General features: G+C 39.6%; 1 protein-coding gene across 2 annotated transcripts; it reads left to right on the top strand.

Moving 5' to 3' along the window:
- Positions 1 to 1,048: 1,048 nt before the first annotated feature.
- On the top strand, positions 1,049 to 18,056 carry LOC123972627 (cAMP-responsive element modulator-like). Of its 2 annotated transcripts, XM_046052179.1 has the most exons (8): positions 1,049 to 1,171; positions 2,924 to 3,041; positions 3,136 to 3,264; positions 5,576 to 5,664; positions 6,468 to 6,610; positions 7,237 to 7,425; positions 15,455 to 15,614; positions 16,240 to 18,056. In XM_046052179.1, the coding sequence occupies exons 2-8, from the start codon at positions 2,934 to 2,936 to the stop codon at positions 16,382 to 16,384; spliced, it is 963 nt and encodes a 320-aa protein (XP_045908135.1). In that variant the 5' UTR covers positions 1,049 to 1,171; positions 2,924 to 2,933; the 3' UTR covers positions 16,385 to 18,056. The 2 variants fall into 2 exon arrangements, with proteins under 2 accessions (XP_045908135.1, XP_045908136.1); XM_046052180.1 differs by lacking the exons at positions 1,049 to 1,171; positions 2,924 to 3,041; positions 3,136 to 3,264; ... (1 more) ...; positions 6,468 to 6,610; positions 7,237 to 7,425 and adding an exon at positions 10,653 to 10,932.
- The last annotated feature ends 2,511 nt before the right edge of the window (positions 18,057 to 20,567 follow it).

Raw genomic sequence — 20,567 nt, 5'->3', positions numbered from 1 at the left:
AAGACTAGATGACACAAACCGTCCCTCAACAACTCTACTTTTGCAAGCTCTTTTAATATAGAAACTTTACTATATATTTTCTAAGGGTAAAAATCAAGGAATTTAGTATTGGTTTGTTACCCACAGAGACATTCTTTAAAACGCTGTAGTGTTCAAGGATATCAAGCATTCTTCAGGAGTAAATCCAGATCCAGGACTCTTTCATTGTCAAGTATTACAAATATGCATGTGGAAGTAGATAATACTTTATTTTCAGAATGGGGTGTGGTGTTAGTTAGCCTATGAACTTTGCACTCGTTGCTGCTTGTAATGTCATTGAGACTGATATATAGGCTTATTCTACTTACACACTTGTTCCTGTTTAAAATGCTTAAATAAAATGTAACATTGCTCTGAACGTTAGGATAAATTGATGCTGTCTGCTATGTAGGTGTTATTGTTTGTTTCAGCCAGTAGATGGCATCATTACTCTGGTCTGTAAACATATGGCTGACCACAGTAAAACACTGAAACATGTTGAAAATTGCTAGTTTAATGACATAGTTGGATAATGTTTCACTGTTTAAACTGTTGAAATTAAGCTATAAAATGTCCCACCTTTAGTTTTATACACATGCTATAAAACATTGTTGTTGTTGTTGTTTTAACATTATTTCACGTAATATCTCTTAGGCTAATATTCATAGCTCTATTTTTCTGTCCCACAGAAATCTGAATTAAGTCATTTTTAGCGATAAGCATACATGTTGCTGAGTTTAACTTTATTTAGGCCGACCCCATGACTAGGGCTATAGGCTATTTAATCAATGTGGTTTGGTCCAAAACAGAGTAGCTACCAGGGCAGTAAGGCCTCCATTTCAAACCATTTCCATATACAGCAAACGTTTGTGCCGGAAAACATTGAGCAGGAAACGTCTGACTTATTGTCCATTTAAAATACTAAGAAGGAGACACTGGCCTCTCTCTGGTCGTGCATTCCTCGCATAGCGAACACGGAAGTAGGTATGAGTGAATCCTCTTGCTCCACCCAGAGACTCTTCGACGTTAAACTGACTCGTCGGTCGACATTTTCGGCACAGCATCATCAGCGCTGACGTGAAACTACGTGAGCGAAGGCACAGGCCGTCCACCCATTCTAAATTAGTGACGAGTCAGACTACGTAAAACTTCGGTAAGTCACTGCAAAGCTGTCACATTTTTGCTGAGCACCAGACGGGCTGAGTCGAAGGACAATGTGCAAACACGTCTGCGGTGCGAAACTTTTCATTAAAACTTTGCTTTGGGACAAGGCAAATAATTAGCCGATCAAAAAAAATTCTCAGTCGGCTCTGCTGGCAGCAGTTCCTTTCTGCCGACAGAGGTTTGTGTTACAGCGGTGCGTCAAGTGTGAAGGAGTTAGATGGATATCGGAAGTTGAGCGAAAGATGTCTCTTCAAAATACAATATACCAAAACTTTCACTTGAATATGAAATGATGAAATATTTCAATGCTTCCACTTTTTATGCCAAGTTGCTCTGTATATTTTTTTCTTTATATCTGGGTTGTATCGATAAAAGGATACACTCTTCAAAAATGTTAATATATGCTACTGAGGCAGTTACAGTACAACTTATTTTCAATTTGTATTATTAAAAAAGGGAAGTCATATTTGCCCTCTTGAAATTATTTGAGTAATTTGTTAAACTTGATCATTTAAAGCGCAGTAGTACGTTATGTTACTTGAAAGACGCCACTAATAAAAAAAAAAGAAGTGGAAACTGCATTTACAAGTTGGTGTTTTACATTTAGAGAAGTTGAAAATGATTGCACATTGCCTTCTGCTTTGACACCTTTGCAGAAATTCTTGTTAAAATTGGGACTGGGTGATTTCCAGGGCCTCCTTGAATTATGCTTCTATTTAGTTTTCTCTTTGATTTGATATTTGCATTAGGAGAACACTTTCTAAACAGAGGTTTCACTCGTTCAGTAGTAGATAGTAGACAACACTAACTTGAGGTGATATACTTGGAACACATCTTTTGAAACAAGGGGCCCAGTGGTTGTACGTGCGGGTGGCTGATGTGAACATTTTGGAACTATTAGAACTACAATCTGCATTCTGGCTTATAACTGTGATCACAGGTCTTTGTTATTGTCAGCCTTCAACCTCAATGATATCTCTTGTTCGTCATTTCTGGTTGGAGCCAGTATCTGAAGACTTGTATATTAAATTTTTTGTCCAATCCAGATCTTTATGGCTTTTCTTTGTTGTTACTTACTCTATTCTTGAGTGTGAAAATGTGCCTGCAGTTCAGTCTGCCGTTTCCACACGGTGGTTGCCACACACTGAGCGTAAGAAATGGATGTTATGCAATACAAATTTGTCATAAGCTGGATAAACAATCACCAGAGCTGTTCAGACAGATCATTTTGACTCAAAAGAAATCCGGCAGATAAATCAAAACATGGGGATTACAGTACAAATGGAGGATACTAAATTTAAAGTGTGTTCATTGTCAGTCTTAAAACATATTTTCATGGAGTTTTTCATTCACCTACATTAGTTTTGTCTTTTTCATTGTGTCACACTCAGAGTTTAAAAAGTGACAACTTTTCAGTACGCAACATTCAGTAAAAGTCCTAATTTAAAACATGCATCACTAAATACTTTGCAAAGTAAAGAAAGTTTATTGCAGGTATTAAAAGGTTTATCATGCAGCTATCAACGGTCTGGAAAATCCTCCTAATCAGAGGTGGGCGAGATCTATGAGGCAGTATTCTGTTTAACAAAAGGCAAATACTGTGACTCATTAGTCCTGGGAAAGGTAAATTTGGTATCACATGAAAAGACAATTATTTGTTTGATCTCTGATAATGGTATCGGAGAAGAAAATATAAGGGAGGCCTTTGTCAGTATAATAATCTGCTTGTCTGTCTGTCTAGGCGACTGACTATGGATACCTCAGTCTCGCCTCAGCTGGACAGCAGTTTAAACGACTCAGTGACAGATGGAGAGGAGAACCACAGTGGAGCTAGTCTATCTCCTGCAGACCCTTCTCAGGTACTTTGTTATGAAGTGTTCAGTGATATATAAACTGACAGAGAATGTACAGCAGGGCATCAGTGTCAACACTTGGCTTGATTTGTACCTGCAGGTATCTGTGGCAGCAGACTCTCCTGGTGTGACTGTTGTCCAGCTGTCTGACGGTCAAACAGTGCAGGTCCAAGGGGTCATCCAGGCCCCTCAGACCTCTGTCATACAGTCACCGGTCCAGACTGTCCAGGTGAGAGCACGCCTCTGCCATGATCTGTACTTGTATTAAGCTTGAGCTTCTTTTTCTAAAACCGAGAACAGGTTGGTCTGTAAGTCCATGCCAAGTCCCCAACGTGTCAGAGCGAGCCATTGGAGTCAAGTCCAGGTCAAGTATCGAGTCTTCCAAGTCAATTCAAGTCAAATCTGTCAGAGCAAGTCTCAAGTTGAGTCTCAAGTCTTTAAGGTCAAGTTTAAGTCAAGTCACTAGACAACTCCAAGTCAAATCTGTTGTTGCAAGTTTCCAGGCAAGTCTCTAGGAATGAAATCAAGTTCAAGTCAAGTCTCTAGTCAGAGCAAGTCTCAAGCATAAGTCCAAATGAAATGTCGAGTCCTCTATTTGGTATCTTAAGTCAAATTTAAGTCCAAGTCTCAAGTCAAGCTTTGATATCACTGTTGTGAACAAAAGAGGAACAGGAAAAAACTGTCCGCAGTGTGTGTTGTAGAATAATTTACATGTTACGATGTCAGAGTTATCGTCCAAACACACTGGATCCGCTGACGGATCCTTAAATATGCATCACGCAGTGCATGATGCATATTTAAGGCAATGAGATGACTCCGTATCTGAGTGTCCGTAAACAGGGCTTGCCCTCAATTTTATGCAAATAAGCCCGTCCAGCGCAACGTACCATGGCTCCTGAAACTCAGATGAAACTGTAAAAACTAGGCAGTGCTGATCAAATATGAATCAAGGTTCTGTAACTGCATTGCCTATATCCCACCTTAAATGTTTTCAGAAAGTGAAGTCCTGTACAGTACTGTTTTAGCTGTAATATGAGAACTTCGTCATACACCAGCCGGAGCGTTCATTGGTCCGGTGTACCCAGATGCGTCCTCGCTGGCTTCCGTGTCTCTGCACAAGTGTGTTAGTGAATAAGGATTTAGGTGCCATGTGTAGGAGGTACTCTGGAATGCTTGTGGTCTTATGCAGTGCATCTGTTAATAGGATTGATGTGCGCAGCAGGAGCTGAGGTTTAAGCTCATCAGTCTAACCTTCACATTCAGGAGATGTTGTTGCTGTCGTCGTGTCTGGGCAGGAGGACAACTCCACATACTGTAGACACATCAGACAACACTGACCTGTGGGCTGAAGCTGTGTCAAAAACTGGCCAAAAAGTCCTAATGTGATTGTTTCACTGAATAACGTGGACACACCGATGTTTCAGTATTTTCAGCACAAAACAGTTTGTGGTTGAGAAATGAAAGAACGCTCCTCTCAGATGCTGTCAGTTAATATCTTGCAGATGTTCATGAACATGTGCAGCGTACATTTGCAAAGCGCAGGTTACTCTGTAATTTCACGAACAGTATCTGTACAAGGAAACTGGTCAGGACAGAGATCAAATCTGTGAACTGCAGCAGATGTAAACCACAGGGTATTTTTCTTCTCTGATTTCAACGTACTCGACTTCATCGTGATATTGGCTTAACTTAACACAGTAATAATTACGCTGTCATAGAAATGAATATCCTGTGTCACTGACTGTGAAAGCACAAATCTGACTATGGCAGTTTATTAAACGTTATATATTTGCTTCTTCAAACATCTGGAGCCAGATACTTGAAGAGCGGTGCAGATTCAAGCCTAAAAACTTGTGCCAGCAGCAATAACAAATGCAGTCATTGTGTTACTTTTATCAACCTCTGCTTCGAAAGCATAAACCTAAAAACCATAGGCCTAACTTCCACTTCCATAATTAACAATAAATAGGCATGGACACGCCTCTGTTTAACCTGCCATTAATCAGACTTGTCTGAATACCTTTGTCTGGCACAGACATTGTCCTCTAACAGTGCCAAAGCAGCCTTTCGTGCTACTAACACGCAACCAGTACACACACCAGTGTGAGTCATAAAAGCTTACTGACTGATGTTAGTAACCAGGTCAAAATGTATGTTTGTTATTATTCCAACAGTGTGATTCGGGTGACAAAATGGGAACCTGTTGGTTCATGCTGCAGTAAAACTGTTGAAGGAAAGAGGGCGTTAACCCACATATTCATAACTAATTACACAATATAGTAGAACTCTGTGAAGGCTCTGTTGAGACCTGTGCTGGCTTGAAAGGAATAAATGCTCAAAATGAAATGAAATCAAATTCCTTCTTTGACAGCATCCTTCTCTTTCTCCTTCATTTGCTGTATCAAACACATCCCAGTTTACTTTACCAAAGGCTGTGTACAGAATGCAAGACCCCCACAGTAAATAACATTTAACACCAACATTTGAATATCAATATTGCTGATTACTTACCGCTTTTAAATACTGCTTGTTTTCTACAGGTTGCCACTGAAGCAGAGCTGGAGGATGACGAGTCAGTCAATGACACCCAGAAAAGACGAGAGATTCTCTCCAGGCGTCCATCTTATCGGTGAGGAGACGTCAGCAGTAAACAACAGCATGATAAACCAAATATGGTGTTTAAAGAGGTCATATTATGCTTTTTGGCTTTTCCCCTCTCCTTTATGGAGTTATATATCTTTTTTGTGCATGTAACAGGTTTACAAAGTGAAAAAGCTTAAAGTCCAGCCCAAAGTGAGTTCCCATCTCCCACAGAAAACTCTGCTCTGAACTGCCTGAAACAGATCGTTTGTAGTCCAGTCTTTTCCTTTTGTTCTCTGTGACGACACAGCACAATGTGCGTCATACCGCTCGCCAAGCGGCTACTCCGACACGTCCTCAAAAACACCAGTAGAAAAACGGTGAGCTGCAGCACACCTCTCCCTTCCAAACACTAGCTACCCTCAAGGCAGTCAGTGGACATAAAGTTGTTACTGTGATGTATAGACAGAGCCAAGTTAAAACTTTATGGATGAAAGATACATTTGTTACAGATTAATAACTCACCATTCTGAGACTCTTGCTCCAGTCCATGTTCCTAAGCTGGTAAGGGGAACATGTACAGCTGAACCGAAGCCGTGTTTACCGGCTTCTCACGACCCGCCCTACTCTGCTTCTGATTGGCTGGTAGTCCTTAACTAGGAACTGATATGTGCAACTCCCAACAAAGATCTTGTAGAGGTAAGATGCAACCATGTAAAGCTGTTCTGGTACAACCCCTAAATAAGATTTTGAACTTGAAAATGAGCATAATATGACCTCTTTAAAGTGTAAAGTCTGAGAATGTTGAACTCTTTGTGTGGAATCGCTTCATGGAATTGTCTTCTCCTGTAGAAAAATATTCAATGAGCTTTCATCGGATTCGCCAGCAGTTCCTAAAATCGACGAAGAGAAGACGGAGGAGGAGGTGCCGGTCTCCAGTGCAGCCTCAGCATCAGTGCCGACCTCCATCTACCAGACCAGCTCAGGACAATATAGTCAGTACACACATTGAACAGAGATATTAGCTGATCTTGAACCAGCCGCAACTCACATTACCCACTTACCTACTACCTTCTCAGTCTATTGCTCTAAAAGTGCTGTTTTATTTTTATTTTTACATCAGTTTATTGTGTCCACTTCAGTATTGTGGGGTTGATGGTGCAGTGGATAACACATCCACCAATGTGTCCCTGAGCAAGACACTTAACCCCATAGTAGCTCCAGAGGCGTGCGCCCTCTGACATATCTAGCAATTGTTTTGTTTTTTTCATGTTTAATGTTTGATAGAACAACACAGCAGACTCCTGGGTAATCTAACAATACTAGAAACCCATTTGTTGTTGAATATTCAACTTTTTTCAGATAAATCATGAGTCATCAGTTAAGTGTGATAAATGGCTTGAAATTCAACCGCACCCACTTGCTGCAATGCTCCTTGGGAGTCGTGGTTGACTTCTCACATTAAGCGTTTATGTACTGCTGACTTTTTGTAAAACAAACAAGTGATCCAACTATCAGTCACCTTTACTTTACAAACGCCTACACTTGACATAACAAAACTCCATTTTGCTAATCCACTTAGATTGTAGCCTAGTTATGACTGAACTTTGACCCCGCACAGTTGCAATCTCTGATGGGAGAACCATCCAGTTGACCACCTCTGGAGCTGAAGCACTTCAGGGGGCCCAGACTCTGACGGTGACCAGCTCTCCCACCCCGCAGCCTGGAACCACATTCTTGCAGTGTGCAGCTCAGCCCGAAGACTCCCCACAGCAATTCTACATTCAGGGAGGACAGGTGGTCATCCAAGGTAGGGTTCCAACTGGTTTTGTTGAAATGTAATGTGTATGTGTCTAGAAAATTTGGAATTGTGTGCCAAAAGAACGTGCCTTTAAAATGCCTTTAACCTGTTTTATTACAACATGTACTGAATCAGTTAGATTTAATTGATGCCGTTTGTAACACCATCACAGAAACAATTGGAGACACGGCATACAATCTATGCTCATTTCTCACCATCAACACCATCAGAGTGCATGTGAGGACTGCGAAACAGTTATGGACTAGTGGGCGGCCTGTTAGACTATATGATTACAGGGCAGCATTTCAAGGAAATTATGGATAGTATGAAGCCCAAAAACTAAACAAAATCACTTCATTAACCAGTTTACATAATTTCCATCTTGCCACAGACCATGCGTAGTGTGAAGAGGAAAGGATAGGGTTTCAGTCTGTGCCTTTTTGGTTTGGGGATGCTTTCTCTAACAATTAACCCTTCTTGCTGAGAATTTATTGGTTCTTAATTATCCCTAAAAGTTTAAAATGCATAACATAAACATAAAGACAATGTCAGAATGGATATCATTTGAGCTCCGTGAATACTGAAAAAGCAGAACAAAAATATACAAAATTGCCACGGTATTTCAAGAGAATGAAGAGTTGAAAACAAATGGAACTTTGGGCTGGTCTTTCTACTCACACTTCCACATTGTTGCATGAAAGGGTATCGATAGTTTTGAAGAATGGTGCTCTGTGCTATAACCTTAATCTAATTGGGCACTTTAGTGTTTGGAAGCCTACATCTGGCATAGAGAGGCTGTGTGAATGTGGCCTGGACTCTGTGAGAGTCCTGGTTTTAGAGATGCAGCTGTGGATTTTTTCCTGATCCCCTTCATCCGAAAGGCTTTTAATACAGCTCATACAGTAGCTGGGGCCACAACAAATAGTCGCTGGATCCTTCAGCGAAGAATTTCTGTGTCCAAATGAATTCCTTGCTCTGCCATTTGTAATGAAAAGTGAATGTGAGATCACTTCACTCAACAAACGTTTTTTCTCATATGCAAATTGAACTAATTAGTGTACAATATGATGTTGGTGATCATCTGTGAATGGGCTTGTCTGCTCTTGCACTTTGCTCTTATGTTATATACACCCACCCTTTAACTGGCAGATCTCAGATATGGGTGGGAACAAAGAAACGTTTGAGCAAAATGTAAGTTGGTCTACCTGAGAGACAAGAAAGACTAGGCAGTAAAGCTTTGATCATAGTAAGAAGCAGTGTGTGCTCAGCATCTGTTTACATTATGAACACAGCACTATGCCAACACTGAAGCTAATTAAATACATAAAACTGCTGAGATACAGTTTTAACTGTTCAAGTTGGCTAAGGAGGAGCAGCTAACAGCTTCTGAATTGAGGCCCTGGATATTGGAGTTTTCCTGAAGCATACTAAAATGCCAAATCACAGTGTCAATGCATATGTACATGCAAGCATGTACACTATGACACTCGAGCAAGCTTCAGCACTGTGCAAGTTTTTGTTTCTTTCTTTCCTTTTGCATGGTGACAAAATGAACAAAATTAGTGGTAGTTTGAAATGTAGACAAAAGGCATTAAAACGTAAAGTAAAAAAACTATGGAATGAAATAAAGGACAGCTGATAGCTATCTTAAGCATGCTTCAGTCTTAAGTGGATATAGTGTAAACCCAATTTTAAACATTGAATTTTCCCTGCGGACTCACCTGAGTTTTGCTCTCATTTAGAGCCAATTATTGTAATAAAGAAAAAAGTATGCACATAAAAAGAAACCCTTCAACAGGTGCAGGATTGACAGGACATTCTGAGAGATGTATACAGTATTTAATGTAATGTTCGTTAGTGCTATTAGTGCCTGAAGAATATTTGATTGATTGAAATGTTACACAGTAAGAGTAAATAAATAAAAATATAGTAGGAGCAGAAAGTGTGGAATCGAATGAAGCCATGAATTTTAACAAAACAATATTTAAAATGCTTAATAGCCATCAGGTTTAATTATAGACATGCATTTGTAATCAGATGGGAATAAAAGATGGTGTATAGAATTGACAACAAGCTAACATCTAAACGCAGTTCAGTACAGTAATACCTTATGAGACTTTTTTTAAGAAGCATTGTTTTAATGCTACAAATTTGAAACATTTTAAGCATCAACATTTCACTTTTACGTGTGACAATTGCTCTCAAAACCTCAGAAACCGTGTTCTGTGGAAGTGAAACTGAAATTTGATTTGTTTGCTTTCATGATAATAACATCAAAGTAACACTAAAATGTTATCTGTTCATCAAGGCATCTAATATTTTTATCACCTTTACTGTCTGTACCTCTGTGTGTATATTGTGTAGGCTGCCCCCCCCCCCCCAACCGGTCGAGGTAGATGGCCGCCCACCCTGAGACATGGTTCTGCTCGAGGTTTCTGCCTCTTAAAAGGAAGTTTTTCCTTGCCTCTGTCGCCTAGTGCTTGCTCTTGGTGGGAACTGTTGGGCTTCTGTAAATTAGAGTATGGTCTAGACCTGCTCTTTTATGAAAAGCGCTGTGAGATAACTGTTGTTGTGATTTGGCGCTATATAAATAAAATTGAATTGAATTGAATTGAATCAGATTTGACGTTGACTCATTGATGACTAATTAATAATGCAGAAGTTTTCATCTTAGATGTGGTTTTGCCTTTTATACTGTTTCTTTAGGTAGAATAAATTTTGTTTTAAGCTATTGCAGGTCTCACGCACCCCACTATTTAACCAGTCATTTGCCTATTTATTCCAAAGAAACTGTGTTGTTACCACAAAAAAGCATCACTTCCTGTGTTGCAGAGCATTTTCTCAGCAAAGATATGTTTGAAACAGCAATGTAATCTTTTTTTCACTGGCTCTGGTAAAATAACTGTTATGCTGTAGAATTCAGCAACATGAGTGGAAGAGGACATGTTGTGATTACTTTAAACTAAGGATTTAAAACCTTAATTATCGTCCCTCCTCAAGCCTTTTAAGGCACAAACAAACACACACACACATAACAGCTCCATTCAGGGTGCTCAACAGTTTGCACGGCTGCCGCTTGGGACACAATATCCTCTTGTTTGTCGAGCGTCTCTCTAGTTGCGTCACAAGTGCTATAAATACAACCCCGCTACCACCCCCCTGCTTCAGCTTCTCCTCCCTCCCTGCCTACCCAGCTCACATTGTGTTTCTCTACTTCAGTGTCTGATCCGCGGGGGGGGGGGGGGAGGAGGGGGAGGAACTCTAATCCAGGGTGTTTTACTGACTTCAGCGGGCAGGAGTGATGTCATTGTGATGTCAATGCCTGTAATTGTAATCGGGCTGTAAAGTTGACGAGTGACCAGAGAGCGCTGAGAGGGAAAAGAGAGAAGGAGGAGGTTCTCAAGAAGGCGAACAGAATAAGGTAGAAGCGTTTTTTTTGTGCTGAGGTGTTTGCTACCGTGGTGCTGGATTATTGGAACCAAGCGATGGCTGTGACTGGGGATGAGACTGAGTCAGGTAGAGTTTCTCTATACATATTTGTTATGTGAAGTCTGCATCTTGCCTCTTGCTGGCTTTTAGTGTGATATGTTTGCATGTATTGCATATGTTATCAACAATGTTTTCCAATAAAGATTGAAAGTATTGCTAAAGTTACCTGCAAAGTAAAAAGAATTCGTTTTTTGTGGTGTTTGGAGGTTCTTTTTCCAACTGCAAGAGCAAATCATTTATTTATTGATCTGTGAGAACATTATTTCTCTGACCGAGAAAAATAAATAGATATTTATGTTATTCTGACTGCATGTGTTGTGAAATTGAGGAGGAAACATGCCACAGATTGGACAGCTGTCTGTCCCATTCCAACACATGAAAAGCACAAAGCACTGTGAGAGTTCATGGTTGTGTAGGGAGAAACAGCAGGTCAACAAGTGTGTTTAGTTAGTTTGCTCAACTCTGTTCCTGTCTCTCTGTAACCTGCTGTTGCACACACTCACACACAGTGTGCTCCCTGAACCACTCCAGTGGTTGTCAGGCAGAAAGGCAGGGAGGGGGGTAAGACGTAAAGAGGCGGGTGGCAGAGGGGGAGGTGGGGTGAGGTGGGGGGTTAAGATAGTCGTCGGTTTGACGTCACTCCAGTTTCCTGGAACAGAGGCCAGGCAGGGAAGAGAGAATGCAAAACGGGCGAGGGAGACGCACACACTTACGTCAGCACAGCCCGACTCACTCTGTTATCACTGAGAGAGAAAGAGAGAGACTCTGTGTGTGTGTGTGTGTGTGTGTGTGTGTGTGTGTGTGTGTGTGTGTGTGTGTGTGTGTGTGTGTGTGTGTGTGTGTGTGTGTTTGTACACCTGCTGTGTGTGTGTGGACTGGAGAGAGGGGGAGAAGACAGAAACTAGAAACTTCTCAGGAACAAAGTGAAAAAGAAAAACTGAAATGGTGAGAGACAGCAGGCAGATCAGTTAACACTTGAGTCATCAAATTGATGACTCAACTCAAACAGCACATCAACCACATCCAGTAAGCAGCTTTTTGCTGCCTTCTCCAGAATCACTATCACTTTGAACGCAAAAATACAATCTGCCAGTAAACAGAAAAACACTGTGGTTCACATTGTTGTAAACACAACACCACCTCGCAAACACACCAGCAAAATGACCTATTGAGACTGAATTGAGAATTGAATTTGTACACACAAAACGTTGATTGCTTCTTTTGAGTTAATAATAATATAATCGCATGAATTAACAGAACATAATGTCAACCGTTTAAGGAAAGTCAAAGATAACAAAATGTAGCTTAACAGGTTAAGTCCAGAGGATGTCAGTGTATCACCATCCAAAACTGCATTAAACCCAAGCAGGGCTGCAACTAACGACTATTTTGATATTAATTAATCTATTGATTATTGAAACGAATAATCGACTATTCGGATTATGAATTGCAAAATGACACAATGCGTCTTATTTAGCTACAAGCTTTTAAATTAAACTTGAGGTTGTTTTAGGCGTGCACTAATTAACAGTCACGACAATAAAATAAATACTGCTTTGAAAAATGCATCTTTTAATGAACGTTTCTGTTGCAGCAACAGAAAGTTTCTCTGAAATCAAGTCCTGATCTGCTGTTTAGTGACTGAGCAGTTTACACGCCAGTACTGCAACACACCGGGACAAACTGACACCATATACAAAGAAAGGAATAACGTCATGCATTACATTTGCAGAATTTACAGGGGGGTCAATAAATATTATAATAATTATTACTTAACAATTTTGTAGTAGACAGCGTTTCGCAACGTTTATATATTTTCCCCTAATGCAACAACTCATATAACTCTGATTTTTTAAAATTTGTTGGCAACGAATTTAATAATCGATTAGTTGTTGCACCCCTAAACCCAAGCGGCTCATTTAGATTAGCTGATGACTAACTCTTTATTTTGCACTGTATTGGGCTTCACAGGTGTATTTGTACACATAACTGATAACTGAACACAGCTGCTAGTCTGCTGCTAACACTGGAGCTCTTCCCTAACTGACCAGAGTAGTTACAGCCACTTGACACTAATCCTACAGCATTAATTACTAATTTGTGTGCACAAATTAAGTCATTCAGGAGCAGAAATGACTCATTTGTGCACAGAAGTTAAAAATAGAATACTCCTGACACATGCTCTGCTGCGTAAAGATTTTACCATGGCTTTGTATTTCAAAAGAGAAATTTTGTTCTCTGGGTTTTTATTTGTTTCATTTTGTTTTTGAGCCAGCATCTAGTGGCCATTGCACTGCAGCAGAAGTCATTTAAGATTTAAAAAGTTTTGCTTCTTGCTTGCTTTTGTACGGAAGCGCATTGCATTCACCAAAGAAAAAACAATTGGAAGCCTTATCTCATAATTACGAGATCAGGATGTCGGAATTACGAGAAAAGATGTCATAATAACGAGATAAGATGGGAGATAAGATGAGATCCGGATCTCGTAATTATGAGATCCGGATCTCTTAATTATGAGAAAAGATCTCGAAATTAGAGATGACTGGAAAGGTGCCATTTATTACTGAGTTCAGTAAAGTTGGAAATAGATTCACAGATTTGAGCTTCAATAATATCAATAACTCGTAAGCAAAACGTGTTTAAAACACAAACGACACCTCTTTATTATCGTAGTTAAGTAGACAACGAGCTACAAGTACATTTTCACATAAATGAGTCTTCCTAGGAGCAGAACAAATGACATTGGTCTCTACGTGCAGCAGGCTGTGAGACGAGTGCGCAGGGACCGTCTACAAAGTGCAACGCCGAAAACACATTCTGCAGAGATATTCAATAACTTCACACTTACACAATATAGTGCCCCCCAAATCACCTTACACATTAATGATATACTGCTGGTTATACTACAACACTTTGTTTAGGGTAAAAAAGAATTTTGCCTACCTAATATTAGGTACGTCTCTTTTCAATATTCAATAACTTCACTGTTAAAGGCTGTAGTGTCTCAAAAATCACACCAGGTATCAGTGATCTCATGCTGATGATACTACAACACTTAGTTTGTAGAAATATTGTTTTGCATAATTTTGGAGAATTTCTTTCTTCAATAACTTTATTGTTATAAGCTGTATTGTCTCCAAAATCACCCTACATGTCAGTGATCTAATGCTTGTGATACTACAACACTTAGTTCGTAGAAATATAGGCTTACATAATTTTGGGGTAGTGTCTTCAAAATCACCCCAATCATCAATGGTCTCATGTTGAGAATAGGTGCCACCAATAAGGCAGACGGAAAACTTCCCCTGGACGCCTCTGGAGCAACTAGGGGTTAAGTGTCTTGCTCAGGGACACAATGGTGTCTCAAAGTGGATTTGAACCCGGGTCTCGCACATCAAAGGCATTTGTCTTAGCCACTGCCCCATCACCACCCCTTAGCAATACCAGTAAAGTTATTGAATATTATTGAATATTAAAATTCCATAAATTATGCAAAACTATATTTCTACTAACTAAGTGTTGTAGTATCACAAGCAGGATATCACTGATACCTGGTGTGATTTTTGAGACACTACAGCCTTTAACAGTGAAGTTATTGAATATTGAAAAGAGACGTACCTAATATTAGGTATGCAAAAGTCTTTTTTACCCTAAACAAAGTGTTGTAGTATAACCAGCAGTATATCATTAATGTGTAAGGTGATTTGGGGGGCACTATATTGTGTAAGTGTGAAGTTATTGAATATCTCTGCAGAATGTGTTTTCGGTGTTGCACTTTAGAGACCAATGTCTACTTAACTACGATAATAAAGAGGTGTCGTTTATGTTTTAAACACGTTTTGCTTACGAGTTGTTGATATTATTGAAGCTCAAATCTGTAAATCTATTTCCAACTTTACTGAACTCAGTAATAAATGGCACCTTTCCAGTCATCTCTAATTACGAGATCCGGATCTCATAATTATGACATCTTATCTCGTTATTATGACATCTTTTCTCGTAATTACGACATCCTGATCTCGTAATTATGAGATAAGGCTTCCAATTTTTTTTTCTTTGGTGAATGCAATGCGCTTCCGTACTTTTGAATAAAGTAAAAAGAAACAAATTCAAATGAATCCCTGATCGGTGTACATTTCACAGACTCTGCCTTGCGCTTCTGAATTACAGAATTTTCTCCAAAGCTCTTAATTGCTCTCCTGCAACAAGCTGCATAAGGTACAAAATAATCTCACAAACAAAAAGACGTCAATTTTTTTTTCAACAAGTCGGGTCATTTAAGAACAAATACCTGTTCATAAGGACAGTCATGGTCAGAGGAAATTCATCTTTTAAAGCAGGAAGGATATCGGATAAGCGCTCTTGGCTGCAGTTGCTGTCTAACTTCCTCTGTCAAAATACTTACATGTTTACTGTATTTTTAAGGGGGAAATGTGAAGAAACAGGCTGTGTGACCTGAAAATCTGATGATTTGCATGGATCACATTTTATTGTAAATGAACAATGTCGCAGGACATGGACCTAATCTTTTGTCTGTCTTCCCCCATAGCTGCCACAGGAGACATACCAGCCTACCAGCTGCGTTCACCCAACTCGGGATTGGCTCAGAGCATCGTAATGGCAGCATCCCCAGGCACCATGCAGAGCCCCTCATCACAGCACTCTGAAGAGATCACCCGCAAGAGGGAGGTCCGACTGATGAAAAACAGGTATGGTGACAGGGCTGTAGGATCTGGAGGCTTCTAGACATCAATGTTGAGATTTCTGCCAGTACTGACTCTATACTTTCTTATACACGGTTAAACACAGGCCAGTGGCCTGGTCACTCTGCATGAGCATATTTCTCCAAATGGTGAATCTCACGTTGGGCTGAAAATCTTTTGTGCTGCTGCTAACTAGGGTTAAAAGATACTGCAAAATAACATTTACAGTCATGTTTAAAATGATTTCTAAATTCATGCACTGAAATGAAAAGACTCAACCAGGGAATTGGAAACTTTGATAGTCTGGAGGTTGATTTTCACACTTTTTTGGTTGCCAAGGCGACAAGTTACAAGTAGTCCAAAGGTCAAAGCTGCAGCACAGTGCTTTTATAGATGTGCAAATGTTCCTCTGCCACTTGATTGTTGATGATTGACAGGGCAAAGTGCAACAGGTAAATGAATGGTTGTCTGGGAAAATATGGACATAGGAAGCAGTTTACTAACGAAACCTGAGCTTGACAGCCTTAGAAACATCTGCTCTCTCGGATTGTGCATGGCTTGCATTTTGTCAGGAACCTACATTATATTTTGAGCACGGTACTCAAAAATTTCCCCCCTCTTTCCTCTCCAGGGAGGCAGCACGTGAGTGTCGCAGGAAAAAGAAAGAGTACGTCAAATGTCTGGAAAATCGTGTGGCAGTGTTGGAAAACCAAAACAAGACCCTGATTGAAGAGCTGAAAGCACTAAAAGACATCTACTGCCACAAAGCAGAGTAGCGGCCGCTGTTTGTGGTCAGGAGCTGAAGACAGTGCCGTTTACAAACTGCTACAGCAAAACAAGACTAGCAAAAAACTCTGGAACAAAAACTGCTTTGAACGTCTTTGTTTCTCTGCTCACTCAGGCCTGGTTTACACTGAATTCAGAAGTGAACCTGGACATTCAAACAGCTTGAGCTTGCCAGTTTCGCTCTTGTTGTTATCTTTTATGTGCTCTTTGCATGTGAAGACTTAAGTGTCGTACACACTATGCTTGCTGTTGCTTTTGTGCACGGGCGAAGCCAGACAATGAGAGCCAGCTGAAGAAGAGGAAGAGGAAATACAGGTGCTTCCTGAAAATGTACCGCTCAAGTACAGAGATTACGAAAAAACCTTGGTGGGTCAGCCAGGTCTCGCTACCAGCAAGTTTCTCTGAGGTCAGACGAGGTGCACACAATGCTACTCAGATCCACCAGCAGCTGCAACAACGCAACTCAGCCATGTTTATCTGATATGTCATCTGTGTCATTTACGCTGCCGTTCTTGATTGTTTCCTGCATTCCTTTATTTGAAAACACAATTAAGGAGAAATATCTTAAAAAGCATTTTGTCAGTGAAGTGATCTCCTGTATTTCACCAAATTGTCTTCAGTTTGTATAGTTCTTGATTTGATCAAAAAGGTTTTTCAAGTAAGTGAACTAGAAGAAGTCAAGATGAAGATCCTCTTACGTTTGGCAGTTTATACACAGAGTTTCAAAATATATTTTAAGCCGATGTAGAGGGGCATTATCCAAGTCCAAGAGAATATTTATTTTTACTCACTGAAGTGAGTTGATTGTAGTATTTGAAATGACAGAGCTCAACTGCTTTTTAGTCAAAGCACAGAAAGTACCAAAGCGTTATCATGGATGTTATCAGAATTTATATTCTATTAAATTTATTAGAATAATTCACTCCACAAATTTATATATTCTACAAAGCAAATGTAATATATTAAGTAGTTGTTCAACATGTTAAAAATGTAATTGTTTACTCTGCCCGGAAAACCTAAATTTTCTATTTAAGATGACTCATAGTTCAAAGAATAACTGTTGTGCTGTCATATAAGCGTCAGTTTTGTTTTTCAAATTATGGATATCCATCGTGGTATAAAACTGTATTTGATTATGGCTAGATATTAAAATGCTCTGTTTAAAGGGTGATGCCAATTTCTTTTCTCTTTTATTTTTTTTTATGTAACGACATTTTATTTGAATTATAATAGCTTGTGTTAATGTTTATGGTGATTTTGAAAACTGCTTGCTTTTTCTGTTTATGTAGTTGTATGGAGAAAATAGAAAGAGCACTTCTTATTGTAACAGACCGTTTCTTATGGCTGCCAAAGCTCAATAACAGTGAGGTATTTAACTACTATTTAGAGCAATGACAATATTGTGAATCATCCTGTGGCAGTGTTTGTTGTGTACCAACCCAACGACCGTTGCGGTTTGTATTCACAGAGGGATGCCCGTCCTGTTCAATTCTACAAAAAAGGCAGGTGATAATAAAATTCAGGTTTTTGTTTGATATCAACTGAGATGAAATTCCCTGCATGTTTTTTGCCGTTTCCAGTGACCAGGTTTTCTCTTCTCAGTGTTTGAATTGTAAAAACAAAACCGTTTTTGTTTGTCTAATAAAATATTCAATTGTGAAATGGACCGTTGCTTATTGCTCACCCAGCACTCACACGTCTTCCTCCTCTTCAGGATTCAAGCCAGCTTTTCATGTAGGTGCAGCTAAAGGTGCATAAAACACAGATGCACAGTGCTGACTCTGTTTGGTAGCGAGAGGTACCTAAATACTGTCACTAAATAAATCAACTGTGTTATTTTCATAGGACAGAATGTTCTCCTGCATCGAAGCCTCAGTAAGTGATTTAGTTGAAAAACACTTTTTGCATTTTCATTCAAGGATTATTATTATTTATCATTATCTAATAGTAATTACAATACAATGCAACACAGCTTTATTGTCACATAAAGTGGAAATAAGTCTTTGATAACACCTTCACAGAGAAGCAACATTAAGACATGCACAGCAGAGATTTAATCAGGAACATATGCAGTGGGGAGATATTTGACTTCTCGTTTCATTTATTGTCACTTCATTCCGTCCATCACTTTCTCACTCAGTGCTTCTTATGTCAAAGCTTCTATAAAACAGGTGAGTCTCACAACTCCCCCTGACTGTCAATCTGTGGTGATTTTATACCAGAAATGCATTGATTAAAGGGTAACCTGATCATGTTCTGTCATGTTTTGGCATGACTACCAAACTATCACACAGTCTACATGAAGTTTCAAAAGTTCAGTGATAAATGACACTTCATTGAACTACATTGTTTTTTGTTGGTGTTTGTGTCCATTGTGGCTCAAGGTGATGGAAGGGGTTGTTTGTCCGTAACTTGTTGAGTTATGTTTAATTTCCCTCTAGTTCCTAACGGTCCTAACGGTCGGAGATAGGCCTACAGTAGTCCAACTAACTAGAGTCCAACTGAAAAGTGCCACAAACTTTGGTTTTTAATTTGGTACTCTGCCAACAATGGTTAGCTTCCCTTTGCTTTAAATATCTTTGGTTGCTTCATATCTCACTAAATGAAATACGAAAGGTCATGCTACCAAGGCAGATAGTATTCATATTACAAGTCCCTATGGTGTGTTTATAGCACCAAAAACCTCAGTTCAAAATGTGTTTTGCAAGCTTTCTTGATACAAAAAAAAAGATATTGTTTTGTGTTAAAAAACAATAAAACAGCGTGGACTGAAAGAAAGTGAAAATAACTAAATTAGAAGGATGTTTTTAAGTCAACTAAAACTTTAGAAGCCATTTAATGAAGTTACTTTTATGTCGTTTCCATAGCAACCCCTGGTGATATAGTATTGACCTCCTTGATGGTGATGAAAGTGGAGTTAATTCTATTCCTTTCTTTATTAAAGTGGGATTGGTCTTTACGCCCCATGTGTTTCTCCCTCTCAAACAAAACTTATCATGCCGTCTCAGATACACACACACACACACACACACGAATAGATTGTTGAAAGGGTGAACAATGCTTCTGAGGGAAACCTTGAAACTGCTGTTTGTGAACAGAAAACCTTGCAGCTGGTTCTCTCGCAATGTTACATAAATTCCTCGATTCAGATGACATCTAAAATGATTGGATTACATATTGTGTGCATGGTTGAACTTGCATGAGTCAACTGGGATCTTTTGACTTTACTGGGATCATTACATTCACAGTTAATGTATTCAAGCGAATATGAAAATTCCAAATACATAATAAGGATTTCACTCTGTTTTTTGGATTTGTCAATATTAAGTCAATTGCTGTTCAAAACAGGCACAATTTGATATTCAAAAGAATTTATCCAACCTCTAAATATACTGCATTCACTAGATTTCCCCTCTGCTTACGCTAAAAACGAACCAGAGCTTAAAAGCTGCAGCGTGGGAGGCTCTTTAATATTTCATTTAGTTGCCTTTCAAACATGGTTGTGGCCTTTGGTCCAGTGTGGCCAGAGTGGAAATTTCCACCTAGAGACTAATGCCTACCAAGTTTACTACCATGATGACATAAACAGTGCTTCACTATTGCAGCAAGAAGGACCTCTGCTGTTCAACACACACTACTGCAAGAGAAAGTTCAACTTCTGTAAATAAACAAAACAATATCACACACACATATACACTCACCTAAAGGATTATTAGGAACACCATACTAATACTGTGTTTGACCCCCTTTCGCCTTCAGAACTGCCTTAATTCTACGTGGCATTGATTCAACAAGGTGCTGAAAGCATTCTTTAGAAATGTTGGCCCATATTGATAGGATAGCATCTTGCAGTTGATGGAGATTTGTGGGATGCACATCCAGGGCACGAAGCTCCCGTTCCACCACATCCCAAAGATGCTCTATTGGGTTGAGATCTGGTGACTGTGGGGGCCATTTTAGTACAGTGAACTCATTGTCGTGTTCAAGAAACCAATTTGAAATGATTGGAGCTTTGTGACATGGTGCATTATCCTGCTGGAAGTAGCCATCAGAGGATGGGTACATGGTGGCCATAAAGGGATGGACATGGTCAGAAACAATGCTCAGGTAGGCCGTGGCATTTAAACCATGCCCAATTGGCACTAAGGGGCCTAAAGTGTGCCAAGAAAACAT

Source organism: Micropterus dolomieu, linkage group LG06 (genome assembly GCF_021292245.1).
Source record: "Micropterus dolomieu isolate WLL.071019.BEF.003 ecotype Adirondacks linkage group LG06, ASM2129224v1, whole genome shotgun sequence".
NCBI classification, from domain to species: domain Eukaryota; kingdom Metazoa; phylum Chordata; class Actinopteri; order Centrarchiformes; family Centrarchidae; genus Micropterus; species Micropterus dolomieu.
The sequence above is the reverse complement of the archived record's forward strand: the minus strand, read 5'-3'. Positions and strand labels throughout refer to the sequence as shown.